Below are 17,372 nucleotides of genomic sequence, written 5' to 3'. Positions count from 1 at the left end.
ACCGTCGTGGGGGCCTCAGCACCTCCCGAAGTTGAGTCCACAGGACACTTCAGGCCACGCCTCTGAGGCTGCTGGGCCCCTTGGCTGCCCCTGTTCCTCCAGGAACACAACCTGTGGGTTTGTTTCCTTTGGATTTCTGTGTGTCCTGCACAGGTTTGTTTTTTGTTTTTTAAAGAAGATGTTGGGGGTAGAAGTTTATTAATTTATTTATTTTTGCTGTGTTGGGTCTTCGTTTCTGTGTGAGGGCTTTCTCTAGTTGTGGCAAGCGGGGGCCACTCTTCGTCGCGGTGCGTGGGCCTCTCACTATCGCGGCCTCTCTTGTTGCGGAGCACAGTCCTGCACAGGTTTTGGTGTTGCCGCAGGACGTTCGGTCTTTGGTAAAGAATGTTGGCTTTGATTATGAGAAAATCTTCATCTTCTAGAGTCTCCTGGGAAGAATATCTTTCATCAGTTTATCCCTTAGCATTTGGTTTTGATTGGTAATACCTTTTATATAGTCTGCACCTGCAGGCAGTGTGTATTTGTCACAAATACTAAAAATAAAGCCATGGAAACCTAAGATAGATAGGCAGTATACCAACTTCATTTTAAAGTGTTATAGCTAAAATTCTGAAATAAGACTCATCTTCTTTCTCTGATTTCTATACATAATCTTTTCAAAAGGAAAGAAAGAATCTCATCTCTCTCTTTCTGTTTTTTCCCCAGAAGGTGAACGGGCTTTGCCATCGATACCAAAGTAAGTACTGCTTTGTGTGTCTTGTGATTCCTGTGCATTAGAAACTGGGAGGAACTCACTATGCTTTACTATCCATTTGCCTGAGTAATCAAATTTCTACGTATATGATTAGGAAACTAGAAAACCAATGTTTCCAGAAAGAAATCAAATCAATTTTAAATCATGTAGTTAGGTTTAATCAAAAGTGTACAGTGAATTTTCCCTTTAAGTTCAGCAGGGAGCTCAAGAATAGCAGTGAGATCGTATGAGGGAGGTCTGTTGTCAAACAGTCACTTTATAGTCAGTGACAATATTTATAAGAACCTGAAAATAGATACCATTCTGGCTATTTTACAAGTGAGAAAATTAAAGATATGTAATTTATGTTAATTTTTAAATTTGTTTATGTCATGAATTTCATAGTAGATGTTTCAATCTGTACAAGGAAAAGAATGCCAAAGCTTCTCTGTTCTCAGCCATTGTGCTAGGAATTGGGGACCAAGTGAAAGTTACAATCTAGACATTCAGATATAGAGGTAAATAAACAATTACAGCTGTGTGCTGAGCACTCAGAGAGAGATTTGAAGAGAACCCAAGGCACCTGCAGAGAATACAGCACCTGAGACGCCACTGCATATAGGGACAGAGAGGGTGGAACCTGGGCGTCACCTCTGTTCTGTCACTCTCTCTCCTCTATCACCGGTCTGCCGCCAGTTCCTTCCTTTCTGCTTCCTAACAGATCCATCCACTTGACATTCCCACCATCCCTCCCCGGTTTTTAGCTGTTATCACCTGTCTGGGCTCCTCCAGTAGACTCCTGTGTCGAGGTCCCCAAGACTGCCCCATTCAGTGATTCCCTAGAAAGAACTCCCAGGACTCAGCACGTAACCGTACTCTCAGCTGTGAGGTATGGCTGCCAGGGAACGCAGAACAAAACTGGCCAGGCCGAGAGCAATGGCATGAAGTCCCGAGGGAGCCAGGGGCAGGCTCCCAAGAGCCCTGTCTCATGGACTCAGGTACGGCGCACCTGATCCTCGGGAATGAATTGTGATGCCGTGGAGTGTTGTCTACCAGGGAAGCTAGTTAGAGACTCGGTGCCCCAGCTTTTATGGGGGCCTGGTCACGTATGCACACTTTGCTTGGCGTGTACCCAAATTCCAGACTCCCAGAAGGAAGGCAAAAGTTCAGCACGAACCATATTACTTGTACAAACAGTCTAAGGACAGTGAACCACACTTACTAGTTAGGGGTTGGTGGGAGCCCTCCTAAACACCAGCCAAGGGCCCAGCTCAAAGGACAGCAGCCTCAGGTCTTCTGGGTTCCCATTTTCCTGCACACCTCCTACCCATCTTTGCCTGTCCCATGTTGCCTACCGTCCCGTCCATTCTCTACAACAGCAGAAGGGACCTTTCCTCTCGAACCCCTTGCGTGACCGCTGCTGCTCTTAGATTCAGGCCCACATCCTTCAGCCAGCCAGCCGGAGGCTGCACGACGGTCCCTGCCGGCTCCTCCAGCCTCACCTCCCGTTCCTCGTGCTCACTCTTCGTTCACATTGAACTGCCTTCAGTTCCTGGAGTCCTTCCTTCCCTCCGGCCTTGTCCTCAGCAGGGGCCTGCTCAAATCTTATCCTGCATCCCTGCCTCTGGAAACCTCCCACCACCCCAGTCCCAGGAGCAGCCCTGTGTGTTTTCCTGTAACTTATCTCACATTAAACAGTTACCTCTCTGCTGCTCACACCCTGTGGCCTCGTTGACGGCCAGGGTCACGTGACGTGGTAGACCCGACCCTGGGCCGTATCTGGCACACAGGAGGTACACAGCAGCTGGGCAGGCGAGTGGAGGGATGGGCGAGACCAGCTTTCTCTTAGCTTTTAGGCCTTGTGTTTCACAAACTCAACAGTATTTAATAGATATTTGTTAATGTCCCATATCAGGCAAGGAACTAATGCTCAGAGTATCTTCAATTGTGGGAAGTCTTAAGAGATGACTTTGAGGATCAAAACACACTGGAATCATAAACACAGATAAAAAAGTCAGGAAGAAGGGAGTCGGTTAGAAGTGCTAGCAAATCCTAGAAAAACTGAACAAATAAAGCAAACTTTAAAAGAGCAGAATTTCCACAAATCATAGAGCAGCAGACCTATTATTGCCACTGATCAGAGAAGTGCAGATATCCCTGCAGTTGTAAGTTGGTTTGAAGTAGCATCCCAGCCCGCAGCCCAGGAAGACCCTGGTGTCCTATCAGCAGGATACAGAGGCAGATGATGTAACCTGCTTATTATGAATGTGTGCACCTGTGACCTCCTGATAAATGTAGTTCAGAGATGGTGAGAATAAGTCGTGGAGCTGCAATAGAAGAGGAACTGGTGATTTGTTAGAAAACAACTTTGGTTAAACTTTTATAATAAAGATACCATTTCACATATTTAGAGAATTCCATAAAAGGAACTCAGGGCTATGGCTTTGTGCTGTAACCCTTAGTTATAGAGGTTATGTAGTTGCATATTGAATATTTCTAGTTCTCAATGGGGATATACTATTTTAAGCTCCAGTATTACCTAATATAAATTCGATATACTAGGAAAAATTCTTATTTAGTACTTCTAGAGTAAAGGCTTATGTAGCAGGAAAAGTTTTCTTTTATAAAAAGAGCAAGTGACTTTGACATCTAAAGACTATAGGGTTCTGGGCTTCCCTGGTGGCACAGTGGTTAAGAATCCGCCTGCCAATGCAGGCGACACGGGTTGGAGCCCCGGTCCGGGAAGATCCCACATGCCGCGGAACACCTAAGCCCATGCGCCACAACTACTGAGCCTGTGCTCTAGAGCCCACGAGCCACAACTACTGAGCCTACGTGCCACAACTACTGAAGCCCACACACCTAGAGCCCGTGCTCCACAATAAAAGAAGCCACGACAATGAGAAGCCTGTGCACCGCAGCAAAGAGTAGCCCCTGCTCACCGCAACTAGAGAAAGCCGTGCACAGCAACGAAAAACCAAAGCAGCCAAAAATAAATAAATAAATAAATTGATTTAAAAATAAATAAATTAATTAAAGAAATGCAACAAAAATATTTTAAAAAATAAATAAAGACTATAGGGTTCCTTTTTTCTCTGCTTTACGCTTTTCCAAAAATGTTAAACTGAACTATACTTGGATTTTTTTAAATGTCACTGAAACCTTTGACCAAAATGTTATTTTATGTGGGTGTGTATGTAGAACACTAACGTTGTCGAGCTGTTTCATGAAACAAATAACCGGATGCGTTAAGCTTACCTTGTTTCAGTCTGTAAATAATAACAATATATGTCCATGTGCTGCCTGCTCTTGGACATGCTCGAAATTGAAGCAGAGCCAGTCGTGTAACAGTGTTTCACATTCGCATCTCAGTCCCAGGCATCGTTCCCTCTGTGGTATAACTTCGGCCACTCCCTTGCAGTCCAGCATCTAAATTAAAGTTAATCTAAGCCACGTACACCACATTCAGTCATGTTATAGTTCAGCGTTCCTTCACTTCTCTGTCTTAATTTCTGGTCTTTAAAACATTAAAGCAGTCTGGTGACTTTAAGGGCCTCAGGTGGTAGAATCCAGTGTTTTACAAAATCACCCCTCTAGACTGTGCAGTCTCCCTGGGAAACGGCACAGTCGTCCTGATTCTGGGCAGCTCACGGTTTGAATGAATGCTGGCGGTGTGGTCTGAAGAGCATGGCACTCACGGCTTTGCACCTCTGTTCCAGGCTGGCCAACAGCGAGAAGCAGGGCGTTCGGACCCACGCCGTCTCTGTGTCAGGTAAGAAGCCACACGGGCGTCAGGCAGAGGGGCCCACCACGGTGGTAGGAAATCGCCATGTGTTAGACATCTGCTCATTTTTATTAGGATTACTTCTTTTTAGAATAGCTTACAAAAATTAAACATTAAAATTGTTAATAATTTTAAAAATTTGCATAATTTTACCATCATGAAATAGGTTTAAATATAGCTCACTGATTCTTTTAATATGAGACATACGTGTATAATACTAGATTACTCACAGGATTGTATAGAATTCCAAGTTACTTTTCAGTTTTAATTCCATGTTAATTATATTTAGAGTGAAAATTTTTACTTTTGAAACTGCAATTATAATTTATCTTTGTAATGCAGCAGAAATTAACATAATATACTTTGTATATTTATTATTTTTTGAAGTTCAGGAAATGTGAAACTTTTTTAAATAGCTTTTGTCTTTAACAATTAACATAAAACAGTGTTTGAATATTGTTTTTTTAAAAATATAGTTAAGATGTTGACATAAGCATTATCTTAACTATTTGCTGGTGTGATGAGTGTGGTGTGCTTTCCTTGGTATGTTTTCAAAGTACATGTGCCTTTTTTCCCCATTTAAAAATGTGAAAAATAGAGGAAAGGTGGGGAAAAAACAAAAAGCATCTTCTGTGGACCCAGGTGTGGTATCTTAAAATATTGATACATATACTATACGTGTATATTTATACATGTATGCGTATACATGTATATCCATACACACACATATGTTCTTATGTGTGTCACATTTCTAAAATATAGCTTCCTAAAACTCTAGTATCTGACAATCTGACTTAGAAGAAATCTAATTCCTGTTAGTTTAATTTACCTTGAGTTAATTTTTACCTAAAATTTAGTTTTGTGCTTTTGCCTCGTTGATGACTGAATTATTTTCTAGTGTTCCAGTGTACAAATAGAATTGCTTAGTTTTTTTTATTGTCCTCAAACTTCTCACAGCCCCCTTCTCAAGAAATATCTGTGCTTGTATCCATACGCTTAGCAAAGATGCCCCAGTGATGAACCGCGTGGGGCAGGTGTGTGTGGGCCGGAGCACTGCGGCGCAGGAAACTGATCCCTTCCTGATGGGGGAGAGTGGTGTTAAGGCTGGAGCTGGTACTGCTGGGCAGTGCCAGATGCCCGGCGGGCTGCAGGGTTGCCGGCACACACACCGCCTCCACTGGGCTCTCCGAACCCCCGCGGTGACACGGGGCCGCCAAGTGAGCTCATGTCCCGTCTGTGGCGGAGCAGGAGGTGGAGCAGGCAGAGAGCAGGCCCTCTGGCGGGGCGAGAGGGGCCACCCCGTGCCGGAGCGGCGAGGTGGTGAAGGACCCTGTCAGTCGCTGGGCATCAAAGGCTGTTCTGTGGCGTGTTCCATGGAAGAGGCGAGATTGAGCCAGCTTTGAGCAATTCGTAAGTGCTCTGGCCCTCTCCTTGCCAGACGGGAAGCAGGCTTGGGAGTGAGGCCCGGGAGGCACTGGTGGCCCTCACCACCATGGCTGCCACATGCGTGCTTCACAGCTGCTCCGCGTGATGCAGAGCTGACGCGCCCTGTTGTGCGCATCGTGACTCCAGCTAGTGATGAAAACACAGCAGGCCTCGCAGAAGCTTCAGGTCTTGTTCCTTCCATTTCCTGGCGTCTTCAGAGGAGGTTTTTCACAGCTGCTCCTCACAGCACCTGCCGGTATCACCTCTCCCGGCCAACCCCTCCTTTCTGAGTCCGCCTTCCTTGCTTCTCCCTGGTTAGCCCTTGGCTAGAAGTTCATGCTTCTGCCCCTTCTCCACAGTAGCTGCCTGATGGCTACCACCTTTACTGAATTTAAATAGGCACTTCCCTGGGCAGGAGCTCCAGGAATGACTCACAGTCCGTCAGAGAAGTTTCGGCCCCTCAGCTCAGCCCCCAGAGGCCTCCCGTGGTCTGTGCACGGCCTGCCTTGCCAGCCGTCCCCCACATTGCTCTTCAGCCAAACAAAGTCGGGCGTCCAGCCCTCCGCCCCGCCCCCTTCCCTCTGTCCTTCTGCTTGAGCTGCTCCACTGTCCGGCACGTCCTTTCCATTGTCACTTGTCAAGGTCTTCCGTTCTTTAGAGTCAGTGATGCGTTTCACACGTGACCACCGCTTTGGTGGTTCACCGAGACAGGCCAGGAAGAACTCTCCGCGTCTTGTGGGTATTCAGTGACGGGCCTGACTTCCTAGATTCCTGTTGACCCTTCGTCAGCCCGCCTGTGGCTTGCTCCCTTTTGTGGAAGTGGACTCACAGTGTGCTTTATTTGTGTCTTCCACAAAGACTAGAGAAGAACATCTCAGCAGCCTGGCCAGCCAGGAGCTGTGTCTTGCACGTCGCCCATAAGTTATCAAGTTGACACCAAGAAAGCCGGTACTGTTGCTAAACCCCGGGGTTTTTCCTTACCTAGCAGCCTGGAACCCGGCATCGCATGGGTGTGGCACTGACACTGAGGGGAGACCACCACCCCACCCCGGACCCTGCAGAGCGCTGCGTCTGTCCCCCGCTGCAAGCTGATCTGTCTCCAGGCTGGTGGGCGGTGGCTGAGGCTCCGTCTGTGTGCCGGCCGTGACGACTTGTTTTTCTGTCAGGGTCCATCTCGTTTGGCCCCAGCAAACCCTGCACGGTGGATACTAGTCCAGTTTTACATTTCCCGTTTTACGGTAATTCCGTCCACAGATACATCTGAGTCCCTGCTGCATGCCAGGCACTGTTCCAGATGCTGGGGTGCGATAGTGAACAAAGCCAGGCCCTCCCCTTGTGGAGCTGGAGTTCTGTGGAGGAGACAGACGGCCGCTGAGTTAAAATAAAGCCGGCAAATGGAGAGCGAGGGGTGGGACTGTTTAAAGCTGGGGTCAAGAGGAGTCTCTCTGAGCAGGTGACTGAACGCACACAGTGCGCAACAGCGAGCGCTGAAGCAGAGACTTGGCAAACCCAGTGCCAGCCAGAGTGGCAGACAGCAGGGCAGGCGAGGTCACACACAGCTAAGAGGGGACGGGTCTCTATTAGGTTCTCAGCGTGCTGTGCACAGCGTTAGGTATTATCTCGTTAATCCCTACGACGATCTCACGAGGTCTTTGTCGTCTCCCCATTTCACAGATAGGAGGAAAGAAATTCAGAAAGGTGAACACACTTGTTCAGTGTCACACAACTTGGAAATAATGGAGCTAGGATTGAACTCAGGTCATTATTGTCCTCTAGGCTATATTGCCTTTCAATAGCAATGTAAGGAAGGTTACCCCAGGTACAGATGAAGAATCACTTCGGAAGATGGAGAAGGTGGGACTTGTCTGATTCCCCTATTTACATTCATAACTGAAAAGTTCTTACCTGATCTTCAAGGCTGGCTTCAGATGCCGCCACCTCCTAGAAGCCTTCCCTGGCTACTCCAGGACTCTTCTTCCTCGGAGTTCTCTAGCCCACCATATGTCTCACTATTGTGGATAGTCTTTAAATAGATGTAATGATTTTAGAAACCTTCTTGTCCACTAGACCCTGACCCCATCATAGGCAAAGACGTGTTTTATTTGTCGTTTATTGTCTGGGACATAGTGCTTAGTGATTGTCTTTAAATGAATTGGATGCCCGAGCAAGGTACGGGGAGGTGCTGGAACTTGGAGGAATGCACTCCACGCGTGGAAACAGGAGGAGGAAAGGCAGGGACCCCCCAGAGTGAGCAGTGACCTTGAGAGTTGTTGGACTCTCAGACGCTTGCTGTGAGCTGGTCACTGTGAACTGTTCTGGACGCACTCCTAGGTGGTTTTGGGTAAGGGGCATGGAGGCCAGCAAGCAGGAAGAATGGGGGTCTAGATGCCTTCAGACAGTTCTCAGCTCATGATGACAGGGTACCAGGCCCTCCTTCCAATCTCACTGTAGGAGGAAATGTAGTTATCAGATCATCTCCAGTAGGGGCACAGTTACAGTTGATGTTGAATACATGCAGAGTTTATCTCTGAAACCTAGACAAAATTTCTCTATAAAAATAAGTATAAGGTTAACAGATTTACAAAAATATCTAGCAGAATAGCGCATTTCCTTGGGCACATTTCTCTGAGGGCCTAGAGTAATTTTTTTTAGCCTCAGTGTAAGTTTTTAGGAAACGTGTAAGCACACGTTCTGGAGCTCAGTTAGAACTATAGTGGAGAGGCCGTTGCTTGTACTACAGACAAGGGGTCTGTAAGTGGTCAGAGAGAGGGGTGCCAGGATCGGGGCGGGGGGGGAGGCGTGCTTGAGCCACGTTCGTGTGGGTGAAGATACCCCAGGAATATAGGTATTTCTGAGGAAAATCAACGAACAAAGCTGAATTTTAAATATTTCAAAGGTTTAAACTTTGGTTTTTGTTTGGTTGGTTTTTGGGTTTCAGGGTTCTGTTTCGTTTTTTAATAACCAGGCCCTTAATCAAGCAGTAGGGCCTTAAGTGTAACAGAAACACAGGTAGCGCGTGACGGCCACTGCACTGTGCACATGGCTCTTGTCACACGTCTGGGTTGTAGTACTGGGACGGAGATCAGAAGGCGATTTTCTCTCTTGTGTGTCTGTCATGACAACCAGTGCAATGACCTCTTTCTTTCGTTAGAAATGTTTGGTTTGTTTGTGTCTGCTGAGCCCTTCGTTGATGATCAAATGCACCACTTTGTGATAATACTTTTTCAGTATAAATTTCAGTATAATTTTTCGTATAAATTTCAGTATAAATTTAAAAAAATGGTTTTTTACTCTATAACAGATTCTTCTGGTTTAGTTAATCATGCAACATCATTCCAGTTGTTTAAGATTACCTTTAGGTTTCTCAAGTTAGTGACTAAAAATTGTTCTGAACGAAAATAAACTTAGCAAAATAAATGTTACTTGCGTTAAGCTGCTTCATTACAAATTCTAAAGCAGTTACTTTAATTTTTTTTTTGAGATTGAAGTTTCATGTTTTATTTGTTGAAAGCAAGCGGTCATGTCAGCTAATCAGCTTCAACATACATAAATGCAATTCCCAAGCCTCTGAGTGCAGGGTTTAAAGAAGAGATGACAAGACCAACTCATTCACAAGTACTGAGGGAGGTTCCTTGAATGTCTGGGTAAAGTTGGGTTCTACTGAATACAGGCTGACCACCCAAGTGGCCCCACTCTGGGGGCTTACCGGCCCATTTAGGATGGGTCCAATAGACTGATTTTGGAATATTTTACTCTAAGAGTCAGGATAGTTTAATTGCATTTATTTAAGCATTCTGTTTGTACAGTGAAAATGGGAAGTAACTCTTTCTAGGGAAAACTGTGCATTTCTATTATCAAGCAGTTTCTTTATATATGCAAAAGTAGTTTGTAAACTGTAAAGTTCTATAAAATATAAAGTGGTATATGTATAGTCCATAATAATTATTTGCATTTTTCCCCCTTTTTTTCTCACAGTCTCTGAAACACTAGGTCTGTTATTCATTCATTGCCCTGCCACTGCTTTGTAAATATAAGTACTGATAGTTATTTACATGTGAACGAGGCTCAGAGATTATGCCAGGCATGTTCACAAGCACTGACTTGTTTGAACCTCGGGACAGTCTTCCTCATGTTTCCACTTTATAGATGGGCTGAGGTGACGAGGCCTGGCTCACGTAGCTAGCAGTGGCCGAGAGCCTGATGGAAACCCAGATCTGGGCTCCAAACCCATCGCCTTTCCATTAGACCACACTGAGTCATTGGAAAGCTTGAGATGTTCGTGTGTAGAAGGGAGGAGTAGTTTTGGCAGAGTCTGAGTCTGATTTCAGGGTAGTTTTCTCCCATTTATCAGGAATAGCATAGTCCTGACTCATTTCTGACTGTTCTGTTGGAATCCACAAGTCTGTCCTGTATTGAAGTTCGAAAGAGTTTCTCTTGTCTGGTTTACATCCTAGTTTCACTTTTGATAATGCTGATTTAGAAGGTAGTCTCTGTCTGCGCTGAAAGCTTGATTTAAACGAAAGCTTTTAGAGATTTTTTTTAAGTGCCCTAATAGAGTATTGTCGCCTAGTACATGTGAAGTTAAGTTTTGTAAATTATATGCTTTATGAAATGATTTAATCAAATTAATGCTGCTGGTGATTTTTACGTGCACCGAGTCGTACGTATTGGGGGTTTGACATGTTCATAGTACCTGGCTTACTGGAAATTCTTTTAATTCCATCAGCCACGACTAGCCTTCTGTAGTCAGTCTGGCGTTAGGAGAGACGTTCAGCCGTCTCTGACCGGGTAGGGGCAGGGCGGTTGATCGTGTTGCACGTGAACAAGGAAGTGATCATGAAAATACACCATCACCACCACCCCACCACCACCCCCGCCGTGCTACTTCCTTCATCCTAGCCCCCCTTCTCGCACCATTGTCACAGCATCTGAACTCTGTTTGCCTCTTTGGAGATTTGAGGGTGCTCCTTGATGATGTCCCTCACCTCTCTGGCTCCTAAGGGAGTTGAGAAGAATACTCTGGAGTCACATGGGTGCTGAAGCATCTACGTCATGTGTTGTAGAATAACACCCAAGAAGGACCTGGAGCCAGATGGCTTCCTGTTCCTCACCCTGGAATTGGACTGAACCTCTCAGCTGCAAGCCTGGAGACAGGCAGACACTTGTAGGACCCCCGGGGGGAGTAGCCTGAGACACTTGCAGATGAAAAAGAGCCCGAGTGAGATTGGAGCAGTCATGAGCACAACAGAAATTTAAAGAGGATGTTTACTTCTGGAAACTCTTTCCAGGCCACGTGGATCCGTCCTCTTAGTCCTGTGAACTTGGCGTCCAGACTAGAGCGTGACCACGCCCTCCTAATAGCCTCCGCATAGCAAGGGACAGCGCGGCGCTTCCCTCGCTAGAGCACTTTGAGCAAGGGTGCGTTTTTGTCTGTACGAAAGTGTGCTTCACGGTGGCCAGTGTTTGGGTTTATTTAGCTGATGAACCGTCTTAATCCTCTTGCTAAACTTATTAACACATCAATAAATAAACTTTAATAATCTTCTTAAAACTTATTACTACAAGAAGCCCAAGTATCATCTTGTTAAACATAAAAACAGATATTGCTAACATCTGAAGACCCAGTTTTCTTTTTTCCCCCTTCACAGAGAAAAATTTTAAAGGAAGGCTTGGAACTTTTAAAATATAAATTCTGGAATTTGACCTCACGGGTTTCTAGTAGCATGTCATGGCTTCACCATATTGTGGAATTTGTTAAAATCAAACTGCATGAGTCAAGATAAAAGGCATTTGATATTTTTACAAGCAAGAGGCCATGTGAATGGGTGGATATCGTCATGCTTTTGAATTCTTAGCTTTTTAACTCTTCGTCATGGGAGGCTCCAGGCGCACACAGAAGCAGAGAGAGTAGATTGGGTAGCGATCTTCCAGGCTCATCACCCAGGTTCAGCAGCTGAAAACCAGCCACACCTCACCTCTGTCCCCAGCCACACAGACACACACTCCCCACAGATGGTCTCAAGCGCCTTGAAGGCATATTCCTCTGTAAACATTTCTAAAAGATAAAGACTTTTTAAAAACAACATTACTACACTGTAAGAACGTTCACAGTAGTTCCTTAATACCAGCTGTCCGGTCAGTGCTCAGATTCCCTGGTTAAGGCATTTTCACACTTGGTGTCGTCCAGTCTGGGGTCAGACAAGCAGGGCTGGGTGAACTTGGCTGTGTCTCCTGTCTCCTCCTGTCTCTGTGCACTGCCGCCCCCCTTCTTTTTTTCTTGATCGCAGTTTATCTGTTGAGGAAATCGTGTCCTGTACGCTGTGCCCCACACTCGGCCTGGCCAAGTGCCGCTCCGTGGTGCTGTGTTGAGCGGGTCCCCCTCCAGCCCCTGTATTCCTGACTTACCTACAGCCTGGTCGTTAGGATCGAGAGGAGTTTGGTCAGATTCGAACTCAAAGATTTTGTTTTTACGAGCCCACGTATAGGTGCTGTGTGACATCTGGCTGCTGTCTCAGTGACGTTAAGCCGATCCGTAGGTTCAGAGAGTCTGTGTTTCACCTCGTGGCTTTGGAGCTACTGATGTTTGTGCAGGAATTTCATTCGGGGCCACAGCATGGCCACGGGTGCATTCATGTCATCTTCGTTTATTTCGCTGTTATACTTCTTTTTTTTTTTGGCTGCGTTGGGTCTTTGTTGCTGCTCACGGGCTTTCTCTAGTTGCGGCGAGCAGGGGCTACTCTTCATTGCGGTGCACGGGCTTCTCATTGTGGTGGCTTCTCTTGTTGCAGAGCACGGGCTCTAGGCGCGCGGGCTTCCGTACTTGTGGCTTGTGGGCTGAGTAGTTGTGGCTCGCAGGCTCCAGAGCACAGACCCGGTAGTTGTGGCGCACAGGCTTAGTTGCTCCACGGCATGTGGGATCTTCCCAGACCAGGGCTCAAACCCGTGTCCCCTGCATTGCCGGGTGGATTCTTCACCACTGCGCCACCAGGGAAGCCCTGCTGTTACACTTCTAAAGACAGCCTCCGCTCATCAGCTGTTCAGTTGCCCTGAGAAATGGGTGACTGAGAAGTACGTTTGCCATGCCCTCCCCCTCCCTCTGTCCCCGCCAGACCTCCCTGCTGCTCCTTGGCCAGTGCCCCAGGCTCACCTCTGCTCTGGAAAGCTTTTAGCAAACAACTCCTTCCATATTTAGAGGTGCAGCCCTACAGGAAAGCACTCCCTGTCCTGCGTCTGCTCTGAGTTTTTTCTCCATGGCACTTACATGTTGATGTACCACACGGTTGACTCACTTAATCGTCTTTTCCCCAACCCAGAATGTAAGCTCAACAAGGGAAGAATGGGGGGGGGGCTGTTTCAGTGCTGTAGCCCCAGCACGTACACAGTGTGCTGTTAGCTCGTGGTAGGTGTTTACAAACATAATTAAAGTAGTCATCTTGGATAAAATAAAGGAAGGGTCCTAACACTTTTTTTAATGGTGTGGATGATATTCTTGTTATTACTCAAAAAAAGTTATGCTATATTTTTTAAAAAGTATTTGCTTTTAAAAAAAAAAAAGTATTTGCTTTTTAAGTTAATATGAAGAATAGTCATTACCTTAGTTTAGAAATAAGATAAAAAATTGAAAGGTAGGAATAGCTTTGCGCTTTTGGAGCGGTTGTCCTGTGCTGGGTGCCCTGGGAGTTCATGGAATCCTCTCTGCATCTCTTTACTTGAGGAAGCTTCTGTTACTGCCTCATTTTACAAATAGGAAAACAGAAACAGAAGTTGGGTAACTTTTCTAATGTCATGGGGTGAGTAGTGGAGCCAGAATCTGAATCCAAATAGAGATTTTTGTATATTTTATTTTTCCATAATTTCACACATAGAGGATGGTTGTAAGAATAGTAAAGTGAAGTCTCATATGTTCTTTACTCAAATTCACTATGTCTCTATTTTGGCCCACTTGCTTTCTCCTTCCCTCTACTTTTTTTTTTCTTTTTTAAAATTGAAGTATAGTAGATTTACAATATTGTGTTAGTTTCGGGTGTAAAACAAAGTGATTCAGGGGTTTTTTTGCAGATTATTTTCCATTATAGGTTATCACAAAAAGCGAGTATAATTGCTGTGCTATGCAGTAGGTCCTTGTGGCTTATCTATTCTATATGTAGCAGTGTGTATCTGGGCATCCTGTACTCCGAACTTATCTCCCCACGTCCCCCTTTGATAATCATAAGTTTGTTTTCTGTGTCTGAGTCTATTTGTTTTGTACGTAGATTCATTTGTATTATTTTTTAGATCCCACATATAAGTGATATCATACAATATTTGTCTTTCTCTGTCTGACTTGCTTCGTGTAGTATGATAATCTCTGGGTCCATCCATGGTGCCGCAAATGGCATTATTTCATTCTTTTTTATGGTTGAGTAATATTCCATTGTATGTATATGTACCACATCTTCTTTATCCATTTCTCTGTCGATGGACATTTGGGTTGATTCCATGTCTTGGCTATTGTGAATAGTGCTGCTATGAACATTGGGGTGTGTGTCTCTTTTCGAATTAGAGTTTTCTCCAGATATATGCCCAGGAGTGGGATTGCTGGATCATATGGTTGTTCTGTATTTTATTTTATTTTTATTTATTTTTTTTTTTGCGTTACGCAGGCCTCTCACTGTTGTGGCCTCTCCCGTTGCGGAGCACAGGCTCCGGACGCGCAGGCTCAGGGGCCATGGCTCACGGGCCCAGCCGCTCTGCGGCACGTGGGATCTTCCCAGACCGGGGCACGAACCCGCGTCCCCTGCATTGGCAGGCGTACTCTCAACCACTGCGCCACCAGGGAAGCCCTGTATTTTATTTTTTTAAGGAATCGCCACACTGTTCTCCATAGTGGCTGTAACAATTTACATTCCCACCAGCAGTGTAGGGGGAGGGTTCCTTTTTCTCCACACCTTCTCCAGCGTTTAGTATTTATAGACTTTTTGGTGATGGCCATTCTAGCCAGCGTGAGGTAATATACCTCACTGTAGTTTTGATTTGCATTTCTCTAGTAATTAGCAATGTTGAGCATCTTTTCATGTGCCTGTTGGCCATTTGTGTGTCGTCTTCTTCTTTTTTTTTTTTGAAACATTTGAAAGCAAGTTGCAGACATGGTATGCCCCTTTACTTATAAATGTTTCAGTGTGCATTTCCTAAGACCAAGGACATCCTCTTACACAGTCACAGTGTCTTTACCAAAACCAGGGAATTTGACTCTGATAGAATGCTCTTATCTTATCCACAGTCCGTGTTCTTGTTTCATCTCAATGACCCCTATAGCTGTTGCCCCTCCGCCCCATCCGGAATTCCATCCCGCCTGGCACAGGGCACTGTTTTCGTGTTCTTAACCGATAAAACACAGGGAGCTGCCCTCTGGAGTCATCACACAGGAAGTTGAGTGTGTGCTAAGGGGGGAAGATGGAACAGTGCACATTGTTGGGATAACAGCACACCCCGTGGGAGCATGACCACGTTGTCTGTTTCAGTTCTTCTCATTTCTGTTCCTAACTGATGGCCGTAAGTTGTTGCCGTCTTCATCCTGACCCTGCTCTCCCTGGGCCCACACCTGGAATCCTTACCTTTCTTGATGGGACCCTGTGGATCTGCAATTAAGTTGTGCATGCCCACTGCATCTTTTCTGTCACATGGTGTCACCGCTGCATTTTAAAGGGCTGTACATCCCTTGTTTTGACTCTAGTTTGACTTGTCTGCTCTTGCCCTTAGCGTACTGCAGTTGTTTCTTCTCTGTTCTACTGTCCTGGGTGCTTGTTCATCCAGCAAGTGCCTCATACAGAGAGAGTTGACTTTCAAGTGAGTTTGCAGCACATGAATGAGAGTGAATGAACAAAGGATGCTGGTAGGCGGGGGAGGGGCTTTGCAACCTATGTATTCAGATGTCCTTATGTTTTTTATGTTAAGGCAGTTTATTTAAGGTGTACACTTAAGGTCTGTGTCTTTGCTGATGATTTGGGGGAAAGTGCTTATAAAGCTCTTTCACAAATCAGGATCTGCTAGTTTTCTGCAATGTTTTTCTTTGTGGTTGAATGTTAGATGTTCACAAGAATCTTGAATTATCTATTGGTCTTTGTTGTTTGTCTCATTTCATTTTGTTTCAGTTTTGTTATTTTAAAGGTATCTGTACCTTTACTTGGCTGGCTTTGTAAAGGCTTAGCTGGCTGACTCTCTTTATGTCTTGCTGAAACTTTCTGTGTCTAGTGCTAATCTTTCCTAAGAGGGAAAAGTGCATTTTAAAATATTAATATGTTTCTTAAAACTCAGTTATATTAAGAAATCAAGTGTGCCAGTAGTCACATAAAAGCATTGCAATTTTGTATTTGTTTTTATTGATATGCCTTAAAATATAAGTTTGCTCTTGTATTAAAATGTGTTTGTTTTTCTCTTTCCTCCTCCTGCCTCTTTATAAAGGAGTCAGTCACTGCCAACATAAAGTTAAGAAAGCTAGGCGCTTTCTCCCTTTGGTCTTCTGTTCCCACGAACCTCCTTCTGCGGGTACTGCACTCATCTTTGCACAGACTCTTACTAACCACAGCGCCCCAGGCAGCAGCCTAACCAGATGCTTGTAGATTACCCTGAGCGGGAGTGCCTGTCCTGGGGGTCCGTGAGTGCTGTCCACTGCCGGCAGCGGTGCTGTGGGCCGCTCTCCTCATGGAAGACTGTTGCCTGTTTGCTGGTTTTTAAATGCGTGACAGGGCTAGAAGTCGCTTCCTGGCTTCCCCGGTGGGATCTTAGTGTTTTACCAAAGGGGCCGGCAGGTACCTTTGCCTCGTGGGTTTCCTGACCTGGCATGAGATTAATGGAGAAGGATGGTCCAAGTGAGCCCCAGGGGTCTGCCTTTCCTGCCTCGGGGGCAGATACTCAGGGTGCTGCAGAGCAGAGGCCAAGGGGGGGAGCTTTCCAGCAAAGGGAAGATTATCTGTAACAATTGGAAGAGTCACTTCTACAAACACTGTATAACTGTAAGTGGAAGCTCGCCGCAGAGCCTCAGGTGCTGTACTCCTTGAGCTTCTTTGGAGAGGCTGGAATCCTGCAGAGGCTTGCTGAGGGCTGTTCCCTGCTTATTGTGTGGGGTACACGTCAATGACCCATAGTTTTCATTTCCAAGACGATACAAATTCCTTTCGAGGCAAGTAGAGTCATTTTTTAACATTTAACTGTGAGGAGCAATCCAATCAGTTTTGCTTAATGCGGCAGAAACGCACTTAAACTGCTATTTACTTGGGGTGACGTGTGGACCGCTGAAAACTCGCATTAATGCCCTTAAGTAAACTTGCTAACTCCTATGATCTTCTTTTATCTTTTGAATTAGACTGGGGGGGTAATTTTTGTGTTTTCCTTACACTTTGATTTGCTTGTCATTTTAATAGCGTTTTCCCTCTCTCCCCCTCCCCTCCCCCT

The 17,372-nt window shown here is 45.5% G+C and overlaps 1 protein-coding gene across 17 annotated transcripts in view; it reads left to right on the top strand.

The window, feature by feature from the left end:
* Nucleotides 1-17,372, top strand: part of PTK2 (protein tyrosine kinase 2) — a 253,726-nt gene that overhangs the window by 159,018 nt on the left and 77,336 nt on the right. For all 17 annotated transcript variants that reach the window (XM_027077987.1, XM_027077989.1, XM_027077982.1 and 14 more), the window contains 2 exons: nucleotides 706-736; nucleotides 4,453-4,505. In XM_027077987.1, coding sequence (XP_026933788.1) covers nucleotides 706-736; nucleotides 4,453-4,505 — 84 coding nt within the window. The remainder of the gene's footprint in view (nucleotides 1-705; nucleotides 737-4,452; nucleotides 4,506-17,372) is intronic.

The sequence above is a fragment of the Aethalodelphis obliquidens genome, unplaced genomic scaffold, assembly GCF_003676395.1.
Source record: "Aethalodelphis obliquidens isolate GAN/ISIS:26980383/991018 unplaced genomic scaffold, ASM367639v1 scaffold41, whole genome shotgun sequence".
In the NCBI taxonomy this organism is placed as follows: domain Eukaryota; kingdom Metazoa; phylum Chordata; class Mammalia; order Artiodactyla; family Delphinidae; genus Aethalodelphis; species Aethalodelphis obliquidens.
Note: the sequence above shows the minus strand (reverse complement) of the source record. Positions and strands in the feature narration are given on the sequence as shown.